The 24,147-nt window shown below is 39.6% G+C and overlaps 1 protein-coding gene across 2 annotated transcripts in view; it reads left to right on the forward strand.

The window, feature by feature from the left end:
* The window catches only part of asap2a (ArfGAP with SH3 domain, ankyrin repeat and PH domain 2a), a 197,836-nt gene that overhangs the window by 151,332 nt on the left and 22,357 nt on the right, over positions 1-24,147 (forward strand). For both annotated transcript variants that reach the window (XM_060853322.1, XM_060853332.1), the window contains exons 15-22: positions 1,760-1,893; positions 5,062-5,156; positions 6,817-7,006; positions 7,457-7,542; positions 8,044-8,159; positions 9,959-10,026; positions 10,120-10,227; positions 13,373-13,616. In XM_060853322.1, coding sequence (XP_060709305.1) covers positions 1,760-1,893; positions 5,062-5,156; positions 6,817-7,006; positions 7,457-7,542; positions 8,044-8,159; positions 9,959-10,026; positions 10,120-10,227; positions 13,373-13,616 — 1,041 coding nt within the window. The remainder of the gene's footprint in view (positions 1-1,759; positions 1,894-5,061; positions 5,157-6,816; positions 7,007-7,456; positions 7,543-8,043; positions 8,160-9,958; positions 10,027-10,119; positions 10,228-13,372; positions 13,617-24,147) is intronic.

Here is a 24,147-nt window from a genome sequence, read left to right on the forward strand (position 1 = left end):
AGAGATAGTCAACATGGCTTTGTGAAGGGCAAGTCATGCCTCACAAACCTTATTGAGTTCTTTGAGAACAGGTGTATGAGGGTAAGCGATTGATGTGGTGTATATGGATTTCAGTAAGGTGTTTGATAAGGTTCCCCATGGTAGGCTATTGCACAAAATACAGAGGCATGGGATTGTGGGTGATTTAGCAGTTTGGACTGGAATTGGCCTGCTGAAAGAAGACAGAGGGTGGTGGTTGATGGGAAATGTTCATCCTGGAGTTCACTTACTAGTGGCATACTGCAAGGATCTGTTTTGGGTCCACTGCTGTTTGTCATTTTTATAAACGAGCTGGAGGAGGGTGTGTTAGTAAATTTGCAGATAATATGAAGGTCGGTGGAGTTGGGGATAGTGCAAAAGGATGTTATAGGTTTCACAGAGACATGGATAAGCAGCAGAGCTGGGCTGAGAGGTGGCCAATGCAGTTTAATGCGGAAAAGTGAGAGATAATTCACTTTGGAAGGAGCAAAAGGAATAAAGAGTACTGGGCTAATGGTAAGATTCTTGGTAATGTAGATGAGCAGAGAGATCTCGGTGTCCATGTACATAGATCCCTGAAAGTTGCCACCCAGATTGATAGGATTGTTAAGAAGGCATATGGTGTGTTAGCTTTTACTGATGGAGGGGTTGAGTTTCAGAACCATGAGGTCATGCTGAAGCTGTACAAAACTCTGGTGTGGCCACACTTGGCGTATTGCATCTAATTCTGGTCACCAACATTATAGGAAGGATGTGGAAGCTTTGGAAAGGATTCAGAGGAGATTTATTAGGATGTTGCCTGGTATAGAGGGAAGGTCAGACAAGAAAAGGCTGAGGGACCTGAGGCTGTTTTTGTTGGAGAGAAGGAGGTTGAGAGGTGACTTAATTGAGACATACACAATAATCAGACAGTTAGGTAGGGTGGACATTGAGAGACTTTTTCCTTGGATGGTGATGGCTAGCATGAGGGAACATAACTTTAAATTGAGGAGTGATAGATATAGGACAGATGTCAGAGGTAGTTTCTTTATTCAGAGTAGTAGGGGTGTAGAATGCACTGCCTGCAACAGTAGTAGACTCACCAACTTTAAGGGCATTTAAATGGTCATTGGATAGTCATATGAACGAAAATGGAATTGTGTAGGTTAGATGAGTTTCAGATTGGTTTCACAGGTCGGTGCAACATCGAGGATTGAAGGGCCTGTACATGCTGTAATGTTCTTTGTTCTGTGATCGATTGGAAATACAGCATTACAAAATATTGTAATAAAATTGTCAAAAGGGAAAAATCTTAAACTATCTGTAGGAAAGTCATAGAATGTTAGACTAAATCTACTATTTTGAAAAATAATTGCAGTATGACCAGTTTTGATGCAGTAAAAGTAAAGTTGCCAAAGTCCAACCAGCAGTTTCAAATTGATTGGGATTTAAAGTCTGCTTAAGTTTTCTGCCTTATTATAAAGGATGTGTAAGATTGTACAAATAGCATTTGCTGCAAATGTGTTGCTGGTCAAAGCACAGCAGGCCAGGCAGCATCTCAGGAATAGAGAATTTGACGGTTCCTGATGAAGGGCTTATGCTCGAAACGTCGAATTCTCTATTCCTGAGATGCTGCCTGGCCTGCTGTGCTTTGACCAGCAACACATTTGCAGCTGTGATCTCCAGCATCTGCAGACCTCATTTTTTACTCAAATAGCATTTGTGCTGTTTTGAAATTGACTAATACATTTTATTTTAACAGACCCTACGTGGCTATCTACTAATCTGGGAATTCTAACCTGCATTGAATGCTCTGGAATTCATAGAGAGCTAGGAGTTCACTACTCTAGAATACAGTCTCTTACATTAGATGTATTAGGGACATCAGAACTCTTGGTAAGTCTCTCTTCAATTAAGATTTTTCCTTTAATTCAATTTTTGGAGCAAATTGGAGTAATAGTCAACATAATTTGCCATTCCACGTAAATAAAAATGAAGAATTGTGAATCCTGGAAATCTGAAACAAAAACTGAATGGGCTGGAGAAAGTTGACAGGTTTACCTGCTGAGTTTCTCCATGTTCTGTTTTGTTACTGTTCCACACCTTTTGTAGGTTAGTTATAGTATAAGTGGCAATGACTAAAAACTGAAGACAGATCTCCAATTTTTGTAACAATTGTCTGGTATGGAAAGATATGATGGAAAAAGAGGTGAAGCTATATCAGTAGGGATATTGAAGGTTATACACACAGTGTAAAAACAAAAGGGAATTTAAACTGGTAAATAATTTAAGCATCAAAGTGGGCACATTTTATATTAAAAAATGTTTTGTGGAAGAACTGTGCTGATTCAATTCTTTGAACATAATTGGAGGTGCTTTTTTAATCTGTGAGGGACACGGACTAATGTTGAGTAAAGAGGCAGAGAATGATTAAACTCCTACTTCTGCTTTTTCATGCAGGCAAGATGGGGCGTGGGTGGCCAACAACCAATTCCCAAGAGAGTGGGTTATTATGAAAATATTTTAAGCAGTCTGTGTCTCCATTTTTACTCCATCTTGATTTTCCAGTACATTAAGGCCAGAATGCCTGGGCATCAGTAATTCTAGCAGTTAAAAAGGGGTTGAAGATCTGGATTCATAAGGTGTATGCCTTTATTCCACTGCTTATATGCTTTAAAGAGCAAAAATGTTTACTTCCTCATGTAAATGTGTCTTTCAATGGATGCTGCCAATCCTCTTAAACTCAAACCAAACTGCCGAATGATCCCACTCTCAGATCATTCAATTCTCCCGTCCTTTGAGATGATGTCAAAATTACATTCTTAACCCCAGGCCCTGCTATCCAAATGGCATCCAATTTGCCAAAGGGCTGTACATAAAATTAGTGGTAACTGTGATATCAGTGTGAACTATATATTGAATGTGATAATATTCTTACCTTGTCTGTGGCATCATGTTAAACATCAGACTTGAAGCATGATCAATCTGCCAGACATTAAGCCACTTTGTTTTTAAGGAAGGGGCATTAATCTTCTGAGAATAATTTGAACAAATGCTTTACCTGCAACAAAGAAGAATAATACTGCAATTGTTACCAAACTCTTTATTGCTGTTGTAGATTAACAAGGTAAATGCATGAAGCCAATCTTTGGATAACTTTGAATTTTTCCATTCAGCAGTGAAGTGCTGTAGATAGTTAATCACTCCATCCACATCAACACTCTTTTGGTAATTCACTTGTACAAGCCTACTGAATTTGATCTGGTGACAGCCTGTGATGACATTAAAGTCACCAAGAGGACTTTTCAAAACCATTCTTTGGCTAATTACAAAGCAATTTAAGTAGATCATAAAATTGGTCTTCTACCAACTTACTTGTTTCCACAATATGTGAATAAGTAATCACTACATTAATTTAGTGAGAGGAATCCTAGCTTTAAGAAACAATTGTGATAGTGGAGCACAGGTTAACATTATAGATTTGTAGAAATTGTTGGAAAAGCTCAATCAGGCTGGCAGCATCTGTGGAGAGAAATCAGAATTAATGTTTCAGGTCGAAGTCAGTTCTGAGGAAAGATCACTCAACCTGAAACGTTAACTCTGATTTCTCTCCACAGTTGCTACCAGACCTGCTTAGCTTTTTATTTATGATTTACAGCTTCTGTGATTCTTTTGGTTTTACTATGGATTCGTATCTTGGTATAGATAATCAAGATTCCACATTCATTTCTGAATCCATCTGATACGCTGTACAAGTATAACACATTGCTCTTTGCTGTTCCTTCAGGTTATATCCATCTAACTTGTATAGCAAGCAAAATACAAGTACACAATTTCATTGAAAGGCAAAGAGCTACGCCAAAGTCAGTCCTATTAGGCACTTTGAATGCACATATGAAAGACATGTCCCTGGGTGACTTTTATGTTAGGGGATATGGAATAATGTCAGTAGATAATTGTTTAATGGGGATAGGGACTTGAGTCGTAGCTAAGGATTCTCTTAAAGTTAGCGTACAGGTTCAGATGGCGGTTTGGAAGACAAATGCAATGTTGGCATTAATTTTGAGATGGCTGGAAAACAAGAGCGTTGTTGCACTGCTGAAGCCGTGTAAGGCTGTTTGGTATGTTGTGAACAATTTGGACCCCTTATCTAAGGAAAGATGAGCTGGCATTGGAGGGGTTCCTGAGAACGTTTGCAAGAATGATTCTGGGAGAAAGGGCTTGTCATAGGAGCACTTGAGCATTCTGGGTCTGTACTCAATGGAGTTTAGAAGGATGAGATGATTTGTTAGAAATTTATATTATTTGATACTGAGAGACCTAGATTAAAAGTGAACACAGTTGAATGAGTCTGCTCCACCAGTGGGCTGAATGGCCTAATTCTGTTCTTACATCATATGGTTTATGGTTGAATTCATCAGTAGGCTAAGTATTTCACAGTCAATTTGTCATGCTTGATTGTTGTAGGCTGTTATCCATCAATGCTAAAGGATGCTCAGTTCTTTTAAATCTTTGCTGGGCTAGTCTCTGGAAGCAAAGTGAGTATTAACTACTTCAAGCTTGATAAGAATTTTCTCTTTAGGATGTACACTTGATTCACATAACCTTAAACTTGACTCTGAAGTGGTCTAGTTGGGCACTCATTCTTTGTACAGGTTTTCATGCAATTAAAATCTTTATCACAAAATGTAAGGTGGTGGCTCATCCACATCAGCTATATTTGGCCAATAAAAGCCAGCATCATCAGTGATGACCCTATATCAAGGAAGCACTAATGCTTTTTGATCTAACATCATGGCAATAAACTTATAAAGGAAATCATCCACCTGCAGTTCCACCTATAAGGTATTACTGACGCTGTAAGTCTATGTGACAGGTTCACAAATGCCTTTTATTATAGGTTTAGCCTATTGGAAGTTATCAGTGCATTTTGGAATTAAATCTTATGGTCCATTCAGTAATGCATTTTGAGATTAAATCTTACAAACCATTCAGCAATTTTATTATATAATAGATTGACTAAATGCATTAAGGTCTATTGGGAGAATTGTTTTTTTTTGACAGCTAGCCAAGAACATTGGCAATGCAGCATTGAATGAGATCATGGAAGCTAGTTTGCCTTTGGATGAAATTGCCAAACCTAATCCTAACAGTGACATGTAAGTACACACAATTCATTTTGCGGTTCGTGGGGAAAAAGCAAAGTACATTTGATTCTACAAAGTCAGCAAGGTTTCTGTTCATACTTTTTCAAGAGTATGTTATTAATATCATTTGTGTTTTCCTTTCTTTATTTCCCCCCAAGGTGGCTAACTCTATAAAATAGATATGGAAAACTCACTAGTCTATTTTATTTGAGAATGATATTCTTTTATCATTTATTTGCTATATTTGCATCTGTTAATGTTTTCCAAAAAATTGGGATCATGTTATGGATATGTTTCTCACTTAAAATGAACTTTGCATGCAGGAGATTACAGCTTGGATGGTGAAGGGAGCGTTGCAAATCAAGCTTTATTCATAGTTGTCCGAATAAGTTAAAAATAGAATTGTAGTTGATATTAGTCTTTTAATTTTCTATATGTGACTACAGGTAGTATCAGGTGGCATGGTAGCTCAGTGGTTAGTACTGCTGCCTCACAGTGCCAGGGACCCAGGCTCAATTACACCGTTGGGCAACTGTATCGAGTTCATACATTTTCCCATGTTGGCATGGGTTTGCTCCAGTTTCCTCCCTCAGTCCAAAGATGTGCAAGTTAGGGGGATTGGCCATGCTAAATTGCCTATAGTGTGCCATCTAGATGAACTAGCTATTGGAAATGCAGGATTATAGAGTAGGTGGGTAGGTCTGGGTGAGATTCTCTTTGGAGAGTCGGTGTGGATTCGATTGTCCGAATGGCCTGCTTCCACACTCGAGAGATTCTATGATATGAATTCAAAATTAAATTTGATGGATCACTTAGATTGAAATTTTCAAGTAGGATTTCAATAAAGTTTTAACTTTTGAGTTTAGCGATTTAAACACATGAAATCATTGTACTTGTATAATTTAGTATTCTGATTTTGTAAAATTTTTAACTAATTATTAAGATCTCAATGTTAAATACACCATTTCTTCTGAATCTGGATTTTTTTTGGCAATTGTTATTAGCGAGCTTTACATTCATGCTCTGTGCTTTGCATTTTGATTAGTTGGCAAATGATAATTTCCTTTTCTTTTACATTTTCTGTTTATTTACATTTTTTTAGTATCACCACATCTTTAACTCCTAAACTTAAATTTTGTTTCTGAAAGCCTCTTGGACTAAAAATAGTTTAACTCTCTGTGCTTTGTTTGAATGGAGTGTCTAATGCACTACTGTGGTCTCTTCTGTGTCTGCATTATTTGTGGCTTCACCATCAATGGCTAGCTGTTTTACTACATCTTAAGCCCTATAATTCCATTCCTAACCTTTTTAGTCTTTCTATCTCCACAAATATTATTAAAATGTATTTTTTCGACCAAGATTTTGGTCATCTGTTCTAACTTCTCCTGGTTTCTTAGTTTTAAAAGTATTTAACGTTCCTATGAAGCATATTATTCAAGTCACTAAATTAATGCATGATATTAGTATTTTTCATCGGCCAAATAATTACACTCAGTTCATTTATTTAAGGAGCCTACTTTATTTATTTTACAACTGAAGATAAGTCCAATCATGAATACTTTGATTATATGGGAATTTTATTCAACAGTTTATTAAATACTGAATAAATCTATCTCACACATTTGTCACTGATATTAAACAAGGCTTAGATGTGGGGAAATTTTTTTTACAGGGTTGCACGAAAGGACTACATTACTGCTAAATATATAGAACGGAAATTTTCAAGGAAAAAGTGTACTGACAATGCAGCCAAACTTAGCTGTCTATGTGATGCAATCAAGTCAAGAGACATCTTCGCATTAATTCAGGTGTATGCTGATGGTGTAGATCTCACTGACCCAATTCCTTTGGCAAATGGACATGTAAGATTAATATTTTAAAGTATCATTATTTTCAACTTTATTTAAAATATCATTATTTTCAACTTTATTTAAAATATCATTATTTTCAACTTTATTTAAAAAGTAGAAAACATGCTTGCTTGAAAGAGAAATTTGAAATAGTTCAGTTTAGAGGAAATATATGGAACCATGCATAGATAAATACTAAGCTAACAGATTTCCTACTCGGTATGGAGAAGTGCTATTTTAAGTACCGCACTTCAGAGTCAATTATAAGCTAATTTCTGATACTACAGGACTTGTCCATAAATTGGTTGATGCTTGCAAATCCATATCTGATTTTAAGATAATCCTAAATGATAGGAGTACATATGGGAAGTTCAGATTGCTAATTCCCACAATTTTTAAAAATTTCTTCCTGCACATTTAAATACTTTTGAAATTGATTTTCCTTTCTGTGTATATTTCTAGGAGCAAGGAGAAACTGCGCTGCATCTTGCAGTAAGATTGGTGGACAGAACATCACTTCATGTAGTTGACTTTTTAGTACAAAACAGGTCAGCACTTCATAATGAGTTTGTTTTTTAAAAAAAACTTCTCTTTTACAAGAAAGTAGTTATGATGAGGCTATTTTAATAGTATACTCATAGGGCTATGGTCTGCAGAAAATTCCTGCTGTAACTTATTGGTTACTGTAATCCTGACTCGTGGGTGTACAGGCAGTTGGCAATCACAATCTTATTCAGTGATTTGTATCTTTAACTAGTATACCTTATCTGGGAATTTCTAAGAAATTGATGACAACGTTCTAACTAGATGAGGACAGTTGTTGTGAACTGAGAAAAATATTAATGTAACGTTTGTCTCAAGTTCTCAAATTATTTTAACCTAATCCTTTAAAATTATTTTTGAAAATATTGCAAACGTTCTTTTAATTATTTGTTTTACATTGATTGCAATTTTCTTTTAGCAATGTAGACCAAGTGTTGCGTGTAGTTCAAATGCTTGAATTTCATCTTTTGAAATGTAATCCTGTATATGTATGTTTGGTCCAACAGTGGAAATCTCGACAAACAGACAACCAAAGGCAGTACAGCATTGCATTACTGTTGTCTAAATGATAATGTGGAATGTCTTAAGTTGCTTTTGAGGGGCAAAGCTTCCATTGAAATAGGTATGTTAATTTAAAATCATATTTGCTTTATTGTTGAAAAATCTCATCTATGATGACTAGGATTTGCTTTGAAGTCCATATGTTAAAACCCAGCAGATTATTTCAAGGTTTGGAAGGAGCAAGGTAATTGGTTTAGATATACACTCTACTCAGAATTAGAAAAGAAAATTAGGCCAGTGAAAATCAAGAGAGTAGAACAAAATCTCTCAAATACTACTTAATATTAAATGTGACAAATTGGACTCAATCTAACCATATGCAGTCTTACATGTAGCTCAATGACTACTTGCAACAAACAGCTTCCACATGATAATTGTCATTTGTATTAAATTTTATTTGTGAATTTGTATTAATAATATAATTTGATTTAATTGTTTGAATACATATTACAAATTCAATAGACTTTAAATGAATAACTAATATTATGAAGAAAGGGTTGGTACCATTTAAGCTTTTTAACTGGAATAGAGGAATTTAATGGTGTCCTTTAAAATTATGGAAGATTGTGAAATGCAAGGATACTCTCATTAGTTGATAACAAATTATGTAGTTGAGGATTTATCACTAGGTGAATGAAGAGCAGGGGCTTTTTTTTTCCCTCAGCCTATTATTAGTGCACAGAATTCATCATCATAAGGAAGGAAAGATTTTGAAATGTGAAGGAAGGGCAGAGAACTCAATCTGATAGAGACAGCTTCACTTGAACTGACACAACGGCCAGACAATCTTGCTTTTTACAGTGATTGCTATAATGTAGTCAGAAGCACACATGAAATGCCTCACCATTCTGAAACCAATGTTAAAACCGAAGTCTAACATTTACGTTTTTGTAGTTGCATTCCTCCCCAAAACACACTTCAATAATACGTGTCTATCTCATTTCTTCTTTTATGTTCTATTTGATTTGCTTACAAGAGTACTACACTAAGAGATTGTCCAAATGTAGGAGCTAAAAATGTAAAGTGGGCACTTTTCTCAATTCCACATTGGTTTTTGAACTAAAGAGGCCAAGTTAATGTAAAATCCAAATGCAACTCTTTGGTGGTTTCTGAAATGATATTTTGTTAAAAGCTCATCCTAACCGATACACAAAATATAAATATGCTGAGGATGCTGGAGAAACTCAGTAGGTCTGACAGTATCTGTGGAGAGTGAAAGTGTTAACATATTGAGTCCAGTATGACACTTTTTTAAAAAGAATATCAGAACATAAGATATATTTGGGTTGGACCCGCAGTGAAATGCTACAAAAACATATCCACTTTAGAAACCTGACCTGATCTAAGTACAGTGTTTCAATGTAATTATGGATTAGAGAATACTGAATATGAAAGATAATAAAGACGTTTGTGCAGTTCTCTTTAATAAATGAAATTGATTACCTTAGTCTGAATTTCAGTTGATTATGTTTTGCTTCTAACTTTACAATCTTGGGTTTCCAAATGTAAAAGTAATCTAGAGGATTGGTTAGCTCAGTTGACGGGATACCTGGTTTGTGATTGAGTAATGCCAACAATATGGGCTCAACACACACACTGGCCAAGGTTCCCATGAAGTACTCTTGTTTTCAACCTCTCCCCTGACCTGAGGTGTGGTGTTCCTCAGCTTAATCCATCAGCTGTCTGTCTCTGAGAGAGCAGCCCCCGGTCCTTTAGGACTATAGCAACTTTACCTTTTCCTTTACTTTCCAAATCTAAAACTAAAGTTAATTTTAATTGGAACTGAGTTATGTCTGTAGTCTAAGAAAGTATTTATATTTAATCAAAAATGAATTGAACAGATTACGGTTTTATTTTCAGCCAATGAAGGAGGGGAAACTCCACTTGACATAGCCAAACGCTTAAAGCACACTCAGTGTGAAGAGGTGGTACGTAGCTATAAACAATGATTTAAAAAGAAACTAAATAATAAGAGCTACACTTGTATTTATGTGTTCTTAAGTGGTGATTCTCTTCTGTAGCTTATACAGTCATTATCGGGCAAATTTAATGCTCATGTCCACGTGGAATATGAATGGAGATTGCATCATGAAGATTTAGATGAAAGTGATGATGATATCGAAGACAAGGTAGGAAGATAGCATACAATCAACAATTCTACTAATAACATTTCTTTGCAATTTTGGACATTTTCAGTCTCATTTGTCACCCTTGAAAATAATTAATCAGTTATGTTGAGTCCTGATTTTCTAGTCCATTCAATTAATAGATCTGTTCACTATATTTTACTCTCATATCTATTGATTTTAAGAAGTGAGCTGGTACTTGTCAGGGTCTGGAGCTTGAGTGTAGTGATCCAGTAAACCAGGACTGCAGTAACTGCTTGAAATGTTTAGATATGTGCTTTGAGTTGACCTTTAATTGTCTTCACTCGTATTTCTTTAATATTTCATCCTTTGACACTTGCTTCAAGACCATCCTTTGACATTATTGTACTTTCATTTTGGCATAATTTAGTTATTTAATTTGCTATTGCATTACCTTGCAATTTGTTTAATTTGTGCTAATGTATGATCAGTATGATTTTTGCATGACTAGATGTCTTGCCTAGAAAGTAGCAAATGTTATTCAAGAAGGGAGGGAGGCAGAAAATAGAAAATTAAAAGTTATTTAGCTTGACATCTGTAATGGGGAATGCGTTAGACGAAATCATTAAACTACTAATAGTTACGCACTTAGAACAATTCAAGATAAGCTAGAAGACTCAGCATATTTTTGTCAGATAGAAGTCATGTTTAACCAATTTACTAGAGTTATTTGAAGGAGTAACATGTGCTTTGGATAAAGAGGAACTTGTAGATGTACTGTACTTGGATTTTCCAGAAGGCATCTCGTAAGCTACCACATCATAGATTATTGCAATATTTAACTTTTTAAAAATTCATTCACAGGATATAGATATTGCTGGATGGGCAAGCATTTATTGCCATCATAGCCCTTGAGTAGATGGTGGTGAGTTGCTTTCTTCAACCACTGAGGTCCACTTGATGTAGGTAGACCCACAGTGCTATTAGGGAGGGATTTCTGGGATTTTGGCCCAGTGTAATGATGAATTATTTCCAAATCTGAATGGTGAGAGGCTTGGAGGGAACTTGAAGATCGTGATGTTATCATGTATCTGCTGCCCTTATCCTTCCAAATGGGAGTGGTCATGGGTTTAAAGGTACGAAGGATCTTTGGTGACTTCCTGCAGTGCATTTTGTAGATAGTACTTGTTACAGAGCATTGTGATGGAGGGAATGGATGCTTGTGGACGTGGTGTAAAGTCGGCTGTTTTGTCCTGAATAGTATCAATCTTCTTGAGTATTGTTGGACCTGCATTCATCTGGGCATGTGGGAAGCATTTCATCACACTCCAGGCTTCTGCCTTCTAGGTGGGGGGTAGGCTTTGGGGAGACAGGAGGTTAATTACTTGCTTCAAGATCTCTAGTTTGTAACTTCCTCTTGTGGCACAGTACTTTTCTGACTAGTCCAGTTCAGTATGTGGTCAGTGGTAACCCTGTGGATGTTGATAGTGAGGTATTCAGTGATGGTGATGCCTTAACTGTCAAGGGGAATGGTTAGATTCATTCTTGTTGGAGATGGTCATTGTCTGGCATTTGTGGCATGAATGTTGTTTGTCATTTGCAGTCTGAACCTGGACATTGTCCAGGTCTTGCTGCATTAGAACCACTGAGTAGAGGTATGGTAAGTAATTTCACAGATTACACTAAGATAGGTAGCAAATTATGTTGTGAAGAAGATCTCAGGAGGTTGCAGCCAGATAGGTTGTGAATGAGCAAAAGTCTGGCAGATGGAGTTTAATATGGGAAAATGTGAAGTTGTTCACTTTGCAGGAAGAAGGAAAAGACAGAGTATTTAACCAAAGAAGGATTGCAGAATTCTGAGGTGAAGAGTGATTTAGGAGTTCCAATGTAGAGTCATGAGATGTTTGTGTGCAGGTGTAGCAGATAACCAAGAAAGTTAATAGGATGCTATTTTTTACAAAAGGAATTGAGCAGAAAAGTAAGAATGTTATGCTTCAGTTATACAGAATTGTTATACAGCTCTGCAGAGCTGAGACTAGATCAGCAATCCACAAGCCAGAGGTGGGAGCATTGCCAAGCTCATACTCGACTGGCTCAGTGAGCTGAGGGGGTGCTGCCATACTCATGTTCGATCAGCACTCCATGGGTCAATGGGGTCTGCTGATCTCTGCAATGGCCACTGATTAGTGAGTTGGAAGGGGCAGCTTCTTGCATCTGGGTGAGTCCTGAGGCAGTAATACCCTCTCTGAAATTGTGAGGTGGGTGCTCTGGAGCCTGGTGGTCTCCATGATAAAGATCTCTGACAGCAGTGTGGTAGGTGGACAGGTCCACAATTTGGAAGGCTGCGAATGATCTCAAGTCTGAGAGAGGGAAAGGTTGCTCCAAAATGACACCAGTTGAATCAGAGAAGGTGCAGCACAGTTGTAAAGAGTGTTAGTATGTATTCCGTGACTCTGAGCAAAGTATCAGCTTTTAATGGGTGGGATGCTCTAGTCCTCCCTCTGACTTTTTTTTAAACTTCCTCCAAACCTATCCATATCACAAATCTAATTTATAGCGATTAGGTCTTGCCTCTAGGTACATCTTTACCACCTATGGTGTTATATTAATGTTAGATTTTTTCCATTTCATTTCCATTTTCCAACACTCTTTACTCATTATTTTTGGTCTCTTCTCTTTAGCCTTTATCTCAATCCATCATGTTTCTCCATTTCATTTTCATTCATGTCCTATTATTATCTTTGTTGCATTATTGTATTTTATCCATTTCTGTTGAAAGAAATTATTAACTATAGAACATGGTACCCTCTCATCCACTTAAGGACATCTTTACTTTAGATGTCTAGATATTATCCAGGATTGTAGTGATGAAATAATTCCTTTTATTGGCCTGCTGAGTACTCTTCGGTTATGATCCCTCAGGGCTAGTCATTTAAAATGTATAACCCACCCAAACCATAACTCATGCAAGTATTTTAAGTACTCTGCTTTAAACTGATATCTTCCTACTTTGGAGACTGACATTCATGATTTATCCTTAGTGATTTGTCTTAAGCAAAATGCCAGATATTCCAGGGCAATGCGTCAGTGTAAAAAGAGTGTAATGCACATTAACGTTGATGATGCAGGTGAATTAATGTGTCCAATTAAAGTTCTTAACAACCTTTTATAAATATATCCTTTTCAGCAATCCAGTCCCAATAGACCTATCAGCTTCTATCAATTATCATATCAATCAGGAGCAAACCAACTTCAGCCTCCAGCTCCACTTGCAGTCCTGTCAAGAGATTCCGCCAACTCCATCAAAGATAAACAGCGACCATTCATTCCAAGTATGTTGCATAATGAAACATATGGAACTGTACTGAGCTCCAGCCCCCCTCCTTCTGTAACTGATGCTCCTCCACTTCCACCTCGGAACACAAGTAAAGGTGAGCCACCTTTTCAATGTATTTGATGCTTAGTGACTACTTTAGGTGTAGACATCTGCTTTCTTATGGTTTGCTTTTCTGTAATTTTAAACATGTATTTTTCTTTTATTGATCAAGAGCTCGCCAAACTCATACGACTGACTTTGAATATGAAGGCACAAGGTGGGATAGAACTGCTGAAATGACACTACTTTTGGCAGTTGGTTCCATCCCATTGATTTTCAGGTTTCATTGAATGTATTAGACTGCATATGTGCAGTCCCTTGGGAGATGCAAGTTGCCAAATACAATGCGTTGATTGCTCAATTGATGTATGTTAAATATTTTTCTTAATTTAGTGCCTGGTGCATGGGTTTCATGTTCTTCTTGAAACTTGCCAGTGAAAACAAAGCCACAATACATTTCAGAGGCTTGATCATTCAAGTGGATAATGGAGGATCCAAAGCACTGCATACTCAGCATTTCCTGCAGTCGGGAAAGGTTTTCATAGAACATATGCTGAGAATCAACTCACTATATGTTGGAGATATCTTCCACACTGGAAGTTTGATATTTTATACCAGGATGGGTGCTGTTTATGCTGCCTGGATCTCTGATAAAAACGAATGACATTTGAAAGTTTGCTGGTCACAGATCTGCAGCTGGACAGAAGAGGGTGGAGCCATAGAGAACTGCATTTTCCAGAAGGTAATATCCAATGCCCATGGATTCCAGTCAGAGGATCAGCTTTCTCAGCATGTCGGTACAGCAATCTCGAGAAGTTCAGGGTCTTGCTTTTGTGGTGGCAAACTATTTCTGACCAGCTGGAAGAAAACCTGCTGACCTGATTGCCAGGTTTTGCCAGTGTGTGGCAAAGTGATCACTGTTCTCAACATTTGTTTTGTCTCTGAAGTCTTTAAGGGATCTGCTGAAGACGTGCAGACTCTCCTGTTCAGCAGGTCAAAGATGCTCAGCAGAAGTAACTAATGGCTTGTTTGTTGGGCCAACCATTCTGTTATCTTTGCCTTTGATTTTGCATGAGAAGGCACTTGGGTTTGCATCCTACAGATACAGTATCTCATCAGTAGCACAGAAAAAAGCCGTCATAAATTACTCATCAACCACAAGACCATCCACTGCAATGTGCAGCTACATAAAGATTTTAATTCAGTGTGCAACCCCAATGATATGCTTTCAGTTGTGGTCCAACTTCCTTGATATTTTCCTAACTGGAAGCAGAGTTTCTGGGTAGCAGCTAGGAGCTTTGGCATGTCCACTTAAAACCTAGTTCCAAGGAATGAGGTCCAGGAACGAAGCCATGAATAACATACGGCCACCAAGTGTATTATTGAAGTAGCCATCAGCAGTCTGAACATGTCCTTCAGGTGCTCTGACAGATTTGAATGCAGTCTTCAGTACTCAACAAATAAAGCCCCCAAACTAGGCAGTATATGCTTTGCTGTGACAAATGTTGTACATGAATGGATGAGCCCAGTAGCCCCCAACAGTGACCCTGCACCCATGCAGTCTCCTGGCATCAGGTCAAACATAGCCTAGAAAACTTGCTGCTGATTACTACCCATCATTGTCTCTCAATTGATGAAGTAACGAAGTTTGTGTGAAGATTTGTAGCTCGGGTGCTTGTTGTAGTGGTTCTGTTCGCCGAGCTGGAAGTTTTTGTTGCAAACGTTTCGCCCCCTGGCTAGGAGACATCATCAGTGCTCTGGAGCCTCCTGCGAAGCGCTTCTTTGATGTTTCTTCCGGTATTTATAGTGGACTGTCCTTGCCGCTTCTGAGTGTCAGTTTCAGCTGTACGCTGTAATGGTTGGTATATTGGATTCAGGTTGATGTGTTTGTTGATGGAGTTTGTGGATGAATGCCATGCCTCTAGGAATTCCCTGGCTGTTCTCTGTGTCTGGCTTGCCCTCTGATAGTAGTGTTTTCCCAGTCGAATTCATGTTGCTTGTTGTCTGAGTGTGTGGCTACTAGGGATAGCTGGTCGTGTCGTTTCGTGGCTAGTTGGTGTTCATGTATGCGGATTGTTAGCTGTCTTCCTGTTTGTCCTATATAGTGTTTTGTGCAGTCCTTGCATGGTATTTTTATAAACTACATTAGTTTTGCTCATGTTGGGTATTGGCTCCTTTGTTCTAGTAAGTTGTTGTCTGAGCGTGGCTGTTGGTTTGTGTGCCGTTATGAGTCCTAAGGGTCGCAGTAGTCTGCCTGTCAGTTCTGAGACGCTCCTGATGTATGGTAGTGTGACTAGTCCTTTTGGTTGTGGCATGTCCTCGTTCCGTGGTCTATCTCTTAGACATCTGTTGATAAAGTTGCGCGGGTATCCGTTTTTGGCGAATACCTTGTATAAGTGTTCCTCTTCCTCTTTTTGCAGTTCTGGTGTACTGCAGTGTGTTGTAGCTCTTTTGAATAGTGTCCTGATGCAGCTTCGTTTGTGTGTGTTGGGGTGGTTACTTTCATAGTTTAGGACTTGGTCTGTGTGTGTTGTTTTCCTTGTACCCTTGTGGTGAATTCTCCGTTCGGTGTTCTCTGTACTATCACGTCTAGGAATGGGAGTTGGCTATCCTTTTCTACTTCTCTCGTGAATCGGATTCCTGTGAGTGTGGCGTTGATGATCCGGTGTGTTTTTCTATTTCCGTGTTTTTGATGATTACGAACGTGTCATCGACATATCTGACCCAGAGTTTGGGTTGAATTTGTGGTAGGGCTGTTTGTTCTAACCTTTGCATAACTGCCTCTGCTATGAGTCCCGAGATTGGTGATCCCATGGGTGTTCCGTTGATTTGTTCATATCTCTGATTGTTGAATGTAAAGTGTGTAGTGAAGCACAAGTCCAGTAGTTTAAGTATGCCGTCTTTGTTGATAGGTTCCACCTCCTGTTTTCTGTTCTTTATGTCCAGTAGGTTGGCTATTGTTTCTCTGGCTAGGGTTTTGTCAATCGAAGTGAACAGTGCCGTCACGTCTCATTCGCAGGAGGCTCCAGAGCACTGATGATGTCTCCTAGCCAGGGGACGAAACGTTTGCAACAAAAACTTCCAGCTTGGCGAACAGAACCACTGATGAAGTAACGCTCCTCTGATTTGAACACCAGTTGGAAGGAAGAATAAGGATCTTAAGGATACTGACTATGGTTGGAAAACTTCAAAATTCATCATCAAGAGTTTCCCAGTAGCACCAGTACATGTTGAGCTGGCCTGAACTGAAGAAAGTATCCACCAGACAAAATCTGTCATTGGCTCAAAGGGAATTCACCCAAATGAAAAATGTACTTGGCCTCATTCTCGCCATTTTGCCTGTTGCAGATGTCAGTCTATGAATGTATTGAGGAGCTACCACCACACCATTCTTGTTTAGTCTAATCACAGAAGTGTTGGGGGTTGGGGTAGCAAAACATTTGGCCCATTGTGTTTGCATTGGCATTTCAAATGAGCATTATTAAATCTGGCGTCAAACTGAGGCTGCCCTAATTGTGTGGATTAACACTATTACTGAGCATCATTGTGATTGAGAGCAACAATATAATATTCAATCTGTTACCTCATGACTCACTAAATGCACCAGTCTGTCGTTGCTGCCAAGCCAGGGGCCAACTTTCATTCAATGAAGAATATAGGTGAATATGCCAGGTACTGTATCAGTCAGATCTAATATTAGGTGCAAACCTGGTGAAAGTACAACACCAGACTACAGCAAACTAGAGTCAAGAATTAAACAGTCCCAGTGGTTGGTGGCAGGGGTGCAAGAGACAAGGCTCTGACATTTGCAGACATTTTTAGTCAGAAATTTCAAGTGGGCAGTCTATCTTCACATCCTCCTAAGATCTTTTGTAGTCACAGTTACCTACAATTTGGGTCTCCTTAAATACTGAGGCACTGCCATCAGACCTTGCCTAGCTTTCTTTCCCCCCAGAAAAACGATCCCAAAATCTCCAATCAGTCTTAATGGCTGATGTTTCTCATTCCTGGAAGTATTTTGTGAAATTATTCCGCACTCTCGCCAATATGTTCGCATTCATCCCATAGTGTGCCACACAGAACTACGCACAACGCACCAACTGAGGACTAATAAGTATCTTAAGTCCAACGTAACCTCATTGCTCAAATTTTATTCCCCCTATTAGTAAACCTCAGGATTCTATCAGCTTTATTAACTGCTCTCTCCACCTGTCCTGCTATCTTCAATGATTTATGCACACTGTGTTTCTGAACCTGTCATAAGCACTTTTTAAGAGAAATTTTACCTCCCTTTTCACCCAGGGAGCTCTGCATTTGTTGACCTACCTTTTTCTTTTTGCAGACTATACCTTGACTGTGCCTGGACAATTTTTTTGAAGATTGCCTAATGTTCAAATACTATACATGCAGGTCCTTCTCTTGAATCCTCTTCAGAATTGTACCGCCTTATTTGATATTGTCCATGTTCTTCTTACCAAAATGCATCATGTTATTTTAATTTCTACACTCTCCCTCTGATCGTTTATAATGCTTTCAAATTTTGTATCATTTGCAAACTTTGAAATTTTGCTACCTCTACACCAAGATCTAGACGTTAATATATATCAAGAAAAGCAAGAGTCCCATTCCAACGCTTGGAGAACGCAATTACAAACCTTCACCCAGCCTGAAAAGTATCTTGACTATCACTGTTTTCTATCTCTCAGCCAATATTAGATCCACATTGCCACTGTTTGTTTTATTTTGTGACCTTGAGCCTTTGTGTTGAGTCTGTTGTTTGGTAAAATATCTATTGCCTTTTGAAATTCACATACACTTGATCAACAGCATTACTTCATGGACTTTTCTGTTATCTCTTCGATAAATTCCAGCACATTTATAATACACCAATTCCTCCTGGTACTTCCTAATCAACCCACCCTTTTTTCAAATTGCTACTGATCCTATCCTGAATAATTATTTCTAGAAGCTTCCCCATTACTGAAATTAAACTGATCGGTTTGTAATTGTTGGGCTTATCCTTGCAATCCATTTTGAATAAGGGCAGAGTATTTGCAATTCTGCGGTCTGTTCGCACTTTCCCAGTCTCTAAGGAAAGATTATGTCCAAATATATCTTGAAATCTCCACTCTCACTGATCCGAGCACCTTGCCAGTTTTATGCACGCGTTCTTTATCAAGCTTGGACCCTTCTATCTGCAGAATATCTTCCTTTGTCACCATGGCCTGGGTTGCATCTGTCTCAGTAAAGACAGAAGCAAAACATTTATTTAATAAGTCAGCTATGTCCCATGCCTCCACATGTAAATTTATTTTTTGATTCCTATTGAGCCCTACTCCTTTTTCCATCCTTTTTACTTTTTTATATAGAATCCCTACAGTGTGGAAACAAGCCCTTCAGCCCAACAAGTCCACGCTGACCTTCCAAAGAATATCCCACCCAACCCATTCCCAATTGCTCTACATTGCTGGAAGGAGACAGAGGGTAGTAGTTGATGGAATAGGTTCATCTTGGAGTGCAGTTACTAGCGGTGTTCCACAAGGATCTGTTTTGGGACCATTGCTGTTTGTCATCTTTATAAATGATCTAGAGGAGGGGCTTGAAAGCTGGGTGAGCAAGTTTGCGGATGACACGAAAGTCGGTGGAGTTGTGGATAGCGAAGAAGGATGTGGCAGGTTACAGCGGGATATAGATAAGTTGCAGAGCTGGGCAGAAAGGTGGCAAATGGAGTTCAATGTTGCTAAGTGTGAAGTCATTCACTTTGGTAGGAGTAACAAGAAGATGGATTACTGGGCTAATGGTAGGCTACTTGGTAGTGTGGATGAGCAGAGGGATCTTGGTGTCCATGTACACAGATCTCTGAAAGTTCCCACCCATGGTAAATAGTGCTGTGAAGAAGGCATATGGTGTACTGGGCTTTATTGGTAGAGGAATTGAGTTCCAGAGTCCTGAGGTCATGTTGCAGTTGTATAAGACTCTGGTGCGGCCTCATCTGGAGTATTGTGTGCAGTTTTGGTCGCCATACTATAGGAAGGATGTGGAGGCATTGGAACGAGTGCAGAGGAGGTTTACCAGGATGTTGCCTGGCATGGTAGGAAGATTGTATGAGGAAAGGCTGAGGCACTTGGGGCTGTTCTCATTGGAGAAAAGAAGGTTTAGGGGAGATTTGATAGAGGTGTACAAGATGATTAGGGGTTTAGATAGGGTTGACAGTGAGAACCTTTTTCCGCTAATGGAGTCAGCTGTTACTAGGGGACACAGCTTTAAATTAAGGGGTGGTAGGTATAGGACAGATGTTAGGGGTAGATTCTTTACTCAGCGGGTTGTGAGTTCATGGAATGCCCTGCCAGTAGCAGTGGTGAACTCTCCCTCTTTATGGTCATTTAAGCGGGCATTGGATAAGCATATGGAGGTTATTGGGCTAGTGTAGGTTAGATAGACTTTGGTCGGCGCAACATCGAGAGCCGAAGGGCCTGTACTGCGCTGTATTTTTCTATGTTCTATGTTCTATTTACCTCTGATTAATGCACCTAACCTGCACATCCCTGAACACTACAGGCAATTTAGCATGGCCGATTCACCTAATCTGCACATCTTTGGGTTGTGGGAGGAAACTGGAGAACCCAGAGAAATCCCAAGCAGTCACGGGGAGAATGTGCAAACTCCACACAGACAGTCACCAAGGTTGGATTTGAACCTGGATCTCTGGCGCTGTGAGGCAGCAGTGCTAAGCATTGAGCCACCGTGCCGCCCCAAGTATTTTATATACTTTTGACTATGTTATTAAGCTCCAGCCTTTTCTCAGCCCTTTCCACTTCTGTAAGGTACTTTATCGCCTTCCTTTGAACTTCCAGTATTCTTGCTGGTTTTCAGCTGTGCTTCTGACACCTGACAGAAGCACTTTTTAAAAGACATTTTACCTCCCTTTTCACCCAGGGAGCTCTGCATTTGTTGACCTACCTTTTTCTTTTTGCAGACTATACCTTGACTGTGCCTGGATGATTTTTTTGAAGATTGCCTAATGTTCAAATACTATTCTTCCCATTAACCTTTTACTCTCATCTATCTGACCTAACTATCCCCTAGTTAATTATTCTTACTCAGCATTGATTGTTGTCCTTTTCTATTGTCATCCTAAACATTAATATACAATGATCACCCACTGACACTCTACCTACTAGGCCCACTTTCATTCCAAGAATGAGATCAACAGTGAATCCTTTCTTGTTGAATTGGTTACTTACTCCTGTGGAAATTTTTTATGAATACAAATTAGGAATTTTTGCCCCTCTCCATCCTTTACACTATCACTGTTCCAGCCTACATTTTTTTTGTTGAAGTTGCGTGGGCGTGGGCGTGGGCACGGGCGGCACGGTGGCACAGTGGTTAGCACTGCTGCCTCACAGCGCCTGAGACCCGGGTTCAGTTCCCGACTCAGGCGACTGACTGTGTGGAGTTTGCACGTTCTCCCCATGTCTGCGTGGGTTTCCTCCGGGTGCTCCAGTTTCCTCCCACTGTCCAAAGATGTGCGGGGTCAGGTGAATTGGCCATGCTAAATTGCCCATAGTGTTAGGTAAGGGGTAAATGTAGGGTATGGGTGGGTTGCGCTTCGGCGGGTCGGTGTGGACTTGTTGGGCCGAAGGGCCTGTTTCCACACTGTAGTAATCTAATCTTGCCTGTTATAACTACTGTTTGCATTACCTGCTATTTCTGGAGTCATACCAAATGATAACTTTTTTTTAAAAGGTGCACGCAGCATCCCAACATACCTGACTTTAAAACCAAGGTTGGTCAAAATCATGGGCCAGGTTTCTGTACTGAAGAAAGAATTATTCATTTCAAGTAATTAGACTGTGCTATAAAAACAATTGGTATGCAACATAATTAACTAAAATGCCAATCCCCTTATAAACTCCCCTTTACATAGACAAATAAGTAAGGAAAATGATACAAAAACAGAAATGTCTGGCAGCATCTGTGGAGTGAAAGCAGACTTAATATTTTGGGTTCAGTGCCCCTTTTCAGTTCAAGTGTTAACTCTGCTTTCTCTCTAGATGCTGCTAAACCTGCTGGGTTTTTCCAGCATCTTCTGTTTTTGTTTCTGGTTTCCAGCATCCGCAGTTCTTTGGTGTTTTTTGATTAGGAAAAATAGATTATTGGTGGAGGTAAAGAACTGAAAAGTCAGTTGAATGGTTTTTGCTTTCTCATTCAGACATTGAGATGATCCTTCTTCAACTGGCCAGACCTTTGGTGTTCTGGATGCTTCATTAATTTGGTTTGTAGGAAGCACAGAGTAATATTTTCCTATCAGGGTGAAAGGGAAAGCTGGTAGGTATAGGGAATGCTGGATGACTAAAGAAATTGAGGGTTTGGTTAAGAAGAAGAAGGAAGCATATGTCAGGAATAGACAGGATAGATCGAGTGAATCCTTAGAGTATAAAGAAAGTAGGAGTATACTTAAGAGGGAAATCAGGAGGGCAAAACGGGGACATGAGATAGCTTTGGCAAATAGAATTAAGGAGAATCCAAAGGATTTTTACAAATATATTAAGGACAAAAGGGTAACTAGGGAGAGAATAGGGCCCCTCAAAGATCAACAAGGCAGCCTTTGTGTGGAGCCACAGAAAATGGGGGAGATACTAAATGAATATTTTGCATCAGTATTTACTGTGGAAAATGATATGGAAGATGTAGACTGTAGGGAAATAGATGGTGACATCTTGCAAAATGTCCAGATTACAGAGGAGGAAGTGCTGGATGTCTTGAAACGGTTAAAGGTGGATAAATCCCCAGGACATGATCAAGTGTACCCGAGAACTCTGTGGGAAGCTAGAGAAGTGATTGCTGGGCCTCTTGCTGAGTTATTTGTATCATCGATAGTCACAGGTGAGGTGCCGGAAGACTGGAGGTTGGCAAACGTGGTGTCACTGTTTAAGAAGGGTGGTAAAGACAAGCCAGAGAACTATAGACCAGTGAGCCTGACCTCGGTGGTGGGCAAATTGTTGGAGGGAATCCTAAGGGACAGGATGTACATATATTTGGAAAGGCAAGGACTGATTCGGGATAGTCAACATGGCTTTGTGCATGGGAAATCATGTCTCACAAACTTGATTGAGTTTTTTGAAGAAGTAACAAATAAGATCGAAGAGGGCAGAGCAGTAGATGTGATCTATATGGACTTCAGTAAGGCGTTCGACAAGGTTCCCCATGGGAGACTGATTAGCAAGGTTAGATCTCATGCAATACAGGGAGAACTAGCCACTTGGATACAGAACTGGCTCAAAGGTAGAAGACAAAGGGTGGTGGTGGAGGGTTGTTTTTCAGACTGGAGGCCTGTGACCAGTGGAGTGCCACAAGGATCGGTGCTAGGCCCTCTACATTTTGTCATTTACATAAATGATTTGGATGCGAGCATTAGAGGTACAGTTAGTAAGTTTGCAGATGCACCAAAATTGGAGGTATAGTGGACAGCGAAGAGGGTTACCTCAGATTACAACAGGATCTTGACCAGATGGGCCAATGGGCTGAGAAGTGGCAGATGGAGTTTAATTCAGATAAATGCGAGGTGCTGCATTTTGGACAAGCAAATCTTAGCAGGGCTTATACACTTAATGGTAAGGTCCTCGGGAGTGTTGCTGAACAAAGAGACCTTGGAGTTCAGGTTCATAGCTTCTTGAAAGTGGAGTTGCAGGTAGATAGGATAGTGAAGAAGGCGTTTGGTATGCTTTCATTTATTGGTGAGAGTATTGAGTACAGGAGTTGGGAGGTCATGTTGCGGCTGTACAGGACATTGGTTAGGCCACTGTTGGAATATTGCGTGCAATTCTGGTCTCCTTCCTGTCGAAAAGATGTTGTGAAACTTGAAAGGATTCAGAAAAGATTTACAAGGATGTTGCCAGCGTTGGAGGATTTGAGCTACACAGAGAGGCTGAACAGGCTGGGGCTGTTTTCCCTGTAGCATCGGAGGTTGAGAGGTGACCTTATAGAGGTTTACAAAATTATGAGGGGCATAGATAGGATAAATAGACAAAGTCTTTTCCCTGGGGTCTGGGAATCCAGAACTAGAGGGCATAGGTTTAGGGTGAGAAGGGAAAGATATAAAAGAGACCTCAGGGGCAACTTTTTCACTCAGAGGGTGGTATGTGGATGGAATGAGCTGCCAGAGGAAGTGGTGGAGGCTGGTACAATTGCAACATTTAAGAGGCATTTGGATGGGTATATGAGGAGGAAGGGTTTGGAGGGATATGGGCCGGGTGCTGGCAGGTGGGATTAGATTGGGTTGGGATATCTGGTCGGCATGGACGGGTTGGACCGAAGGGTCTGTTTCCATGCTGTACATCTCTATGACTCTATAACAGACTCACTTATCTTTGATTTTTCAATTCAAATGTCACAGCTTACAGCAACTGCTGCAGGAAGGTAATTGGTTTTCTTCAGGTTTACTCTGAATTTATGACTACAGAGAGCAGGCAGCCTCTGGGCTGGGAGAGGATCCGCGCACTTATTTTTTTATGGCTCTCTCTCTCTGTCTCTGTGACTTACTTTCAGATCGAAGAAGCTCTGTCATCCAATAACCAATCTCACAG

This window comes from Hemiscyllium ocellatum, chromosome 3 (assembly GCF_020745735.1).
Source record: "Hemiscyllium ocellatum isolate sHemOce1 chromosome 3, sHemOce1.pat.X.cur, whole genome shotgun sequence".
NCBI classification, from domain to species: domain Eukaryota; kingdom Metazoa; phylum Chordata; class Chondrichthyes; order Orectolobiformes; family Hemiscylliidae; genus Hemiscyllium; species Hemiscyllium ocellatum.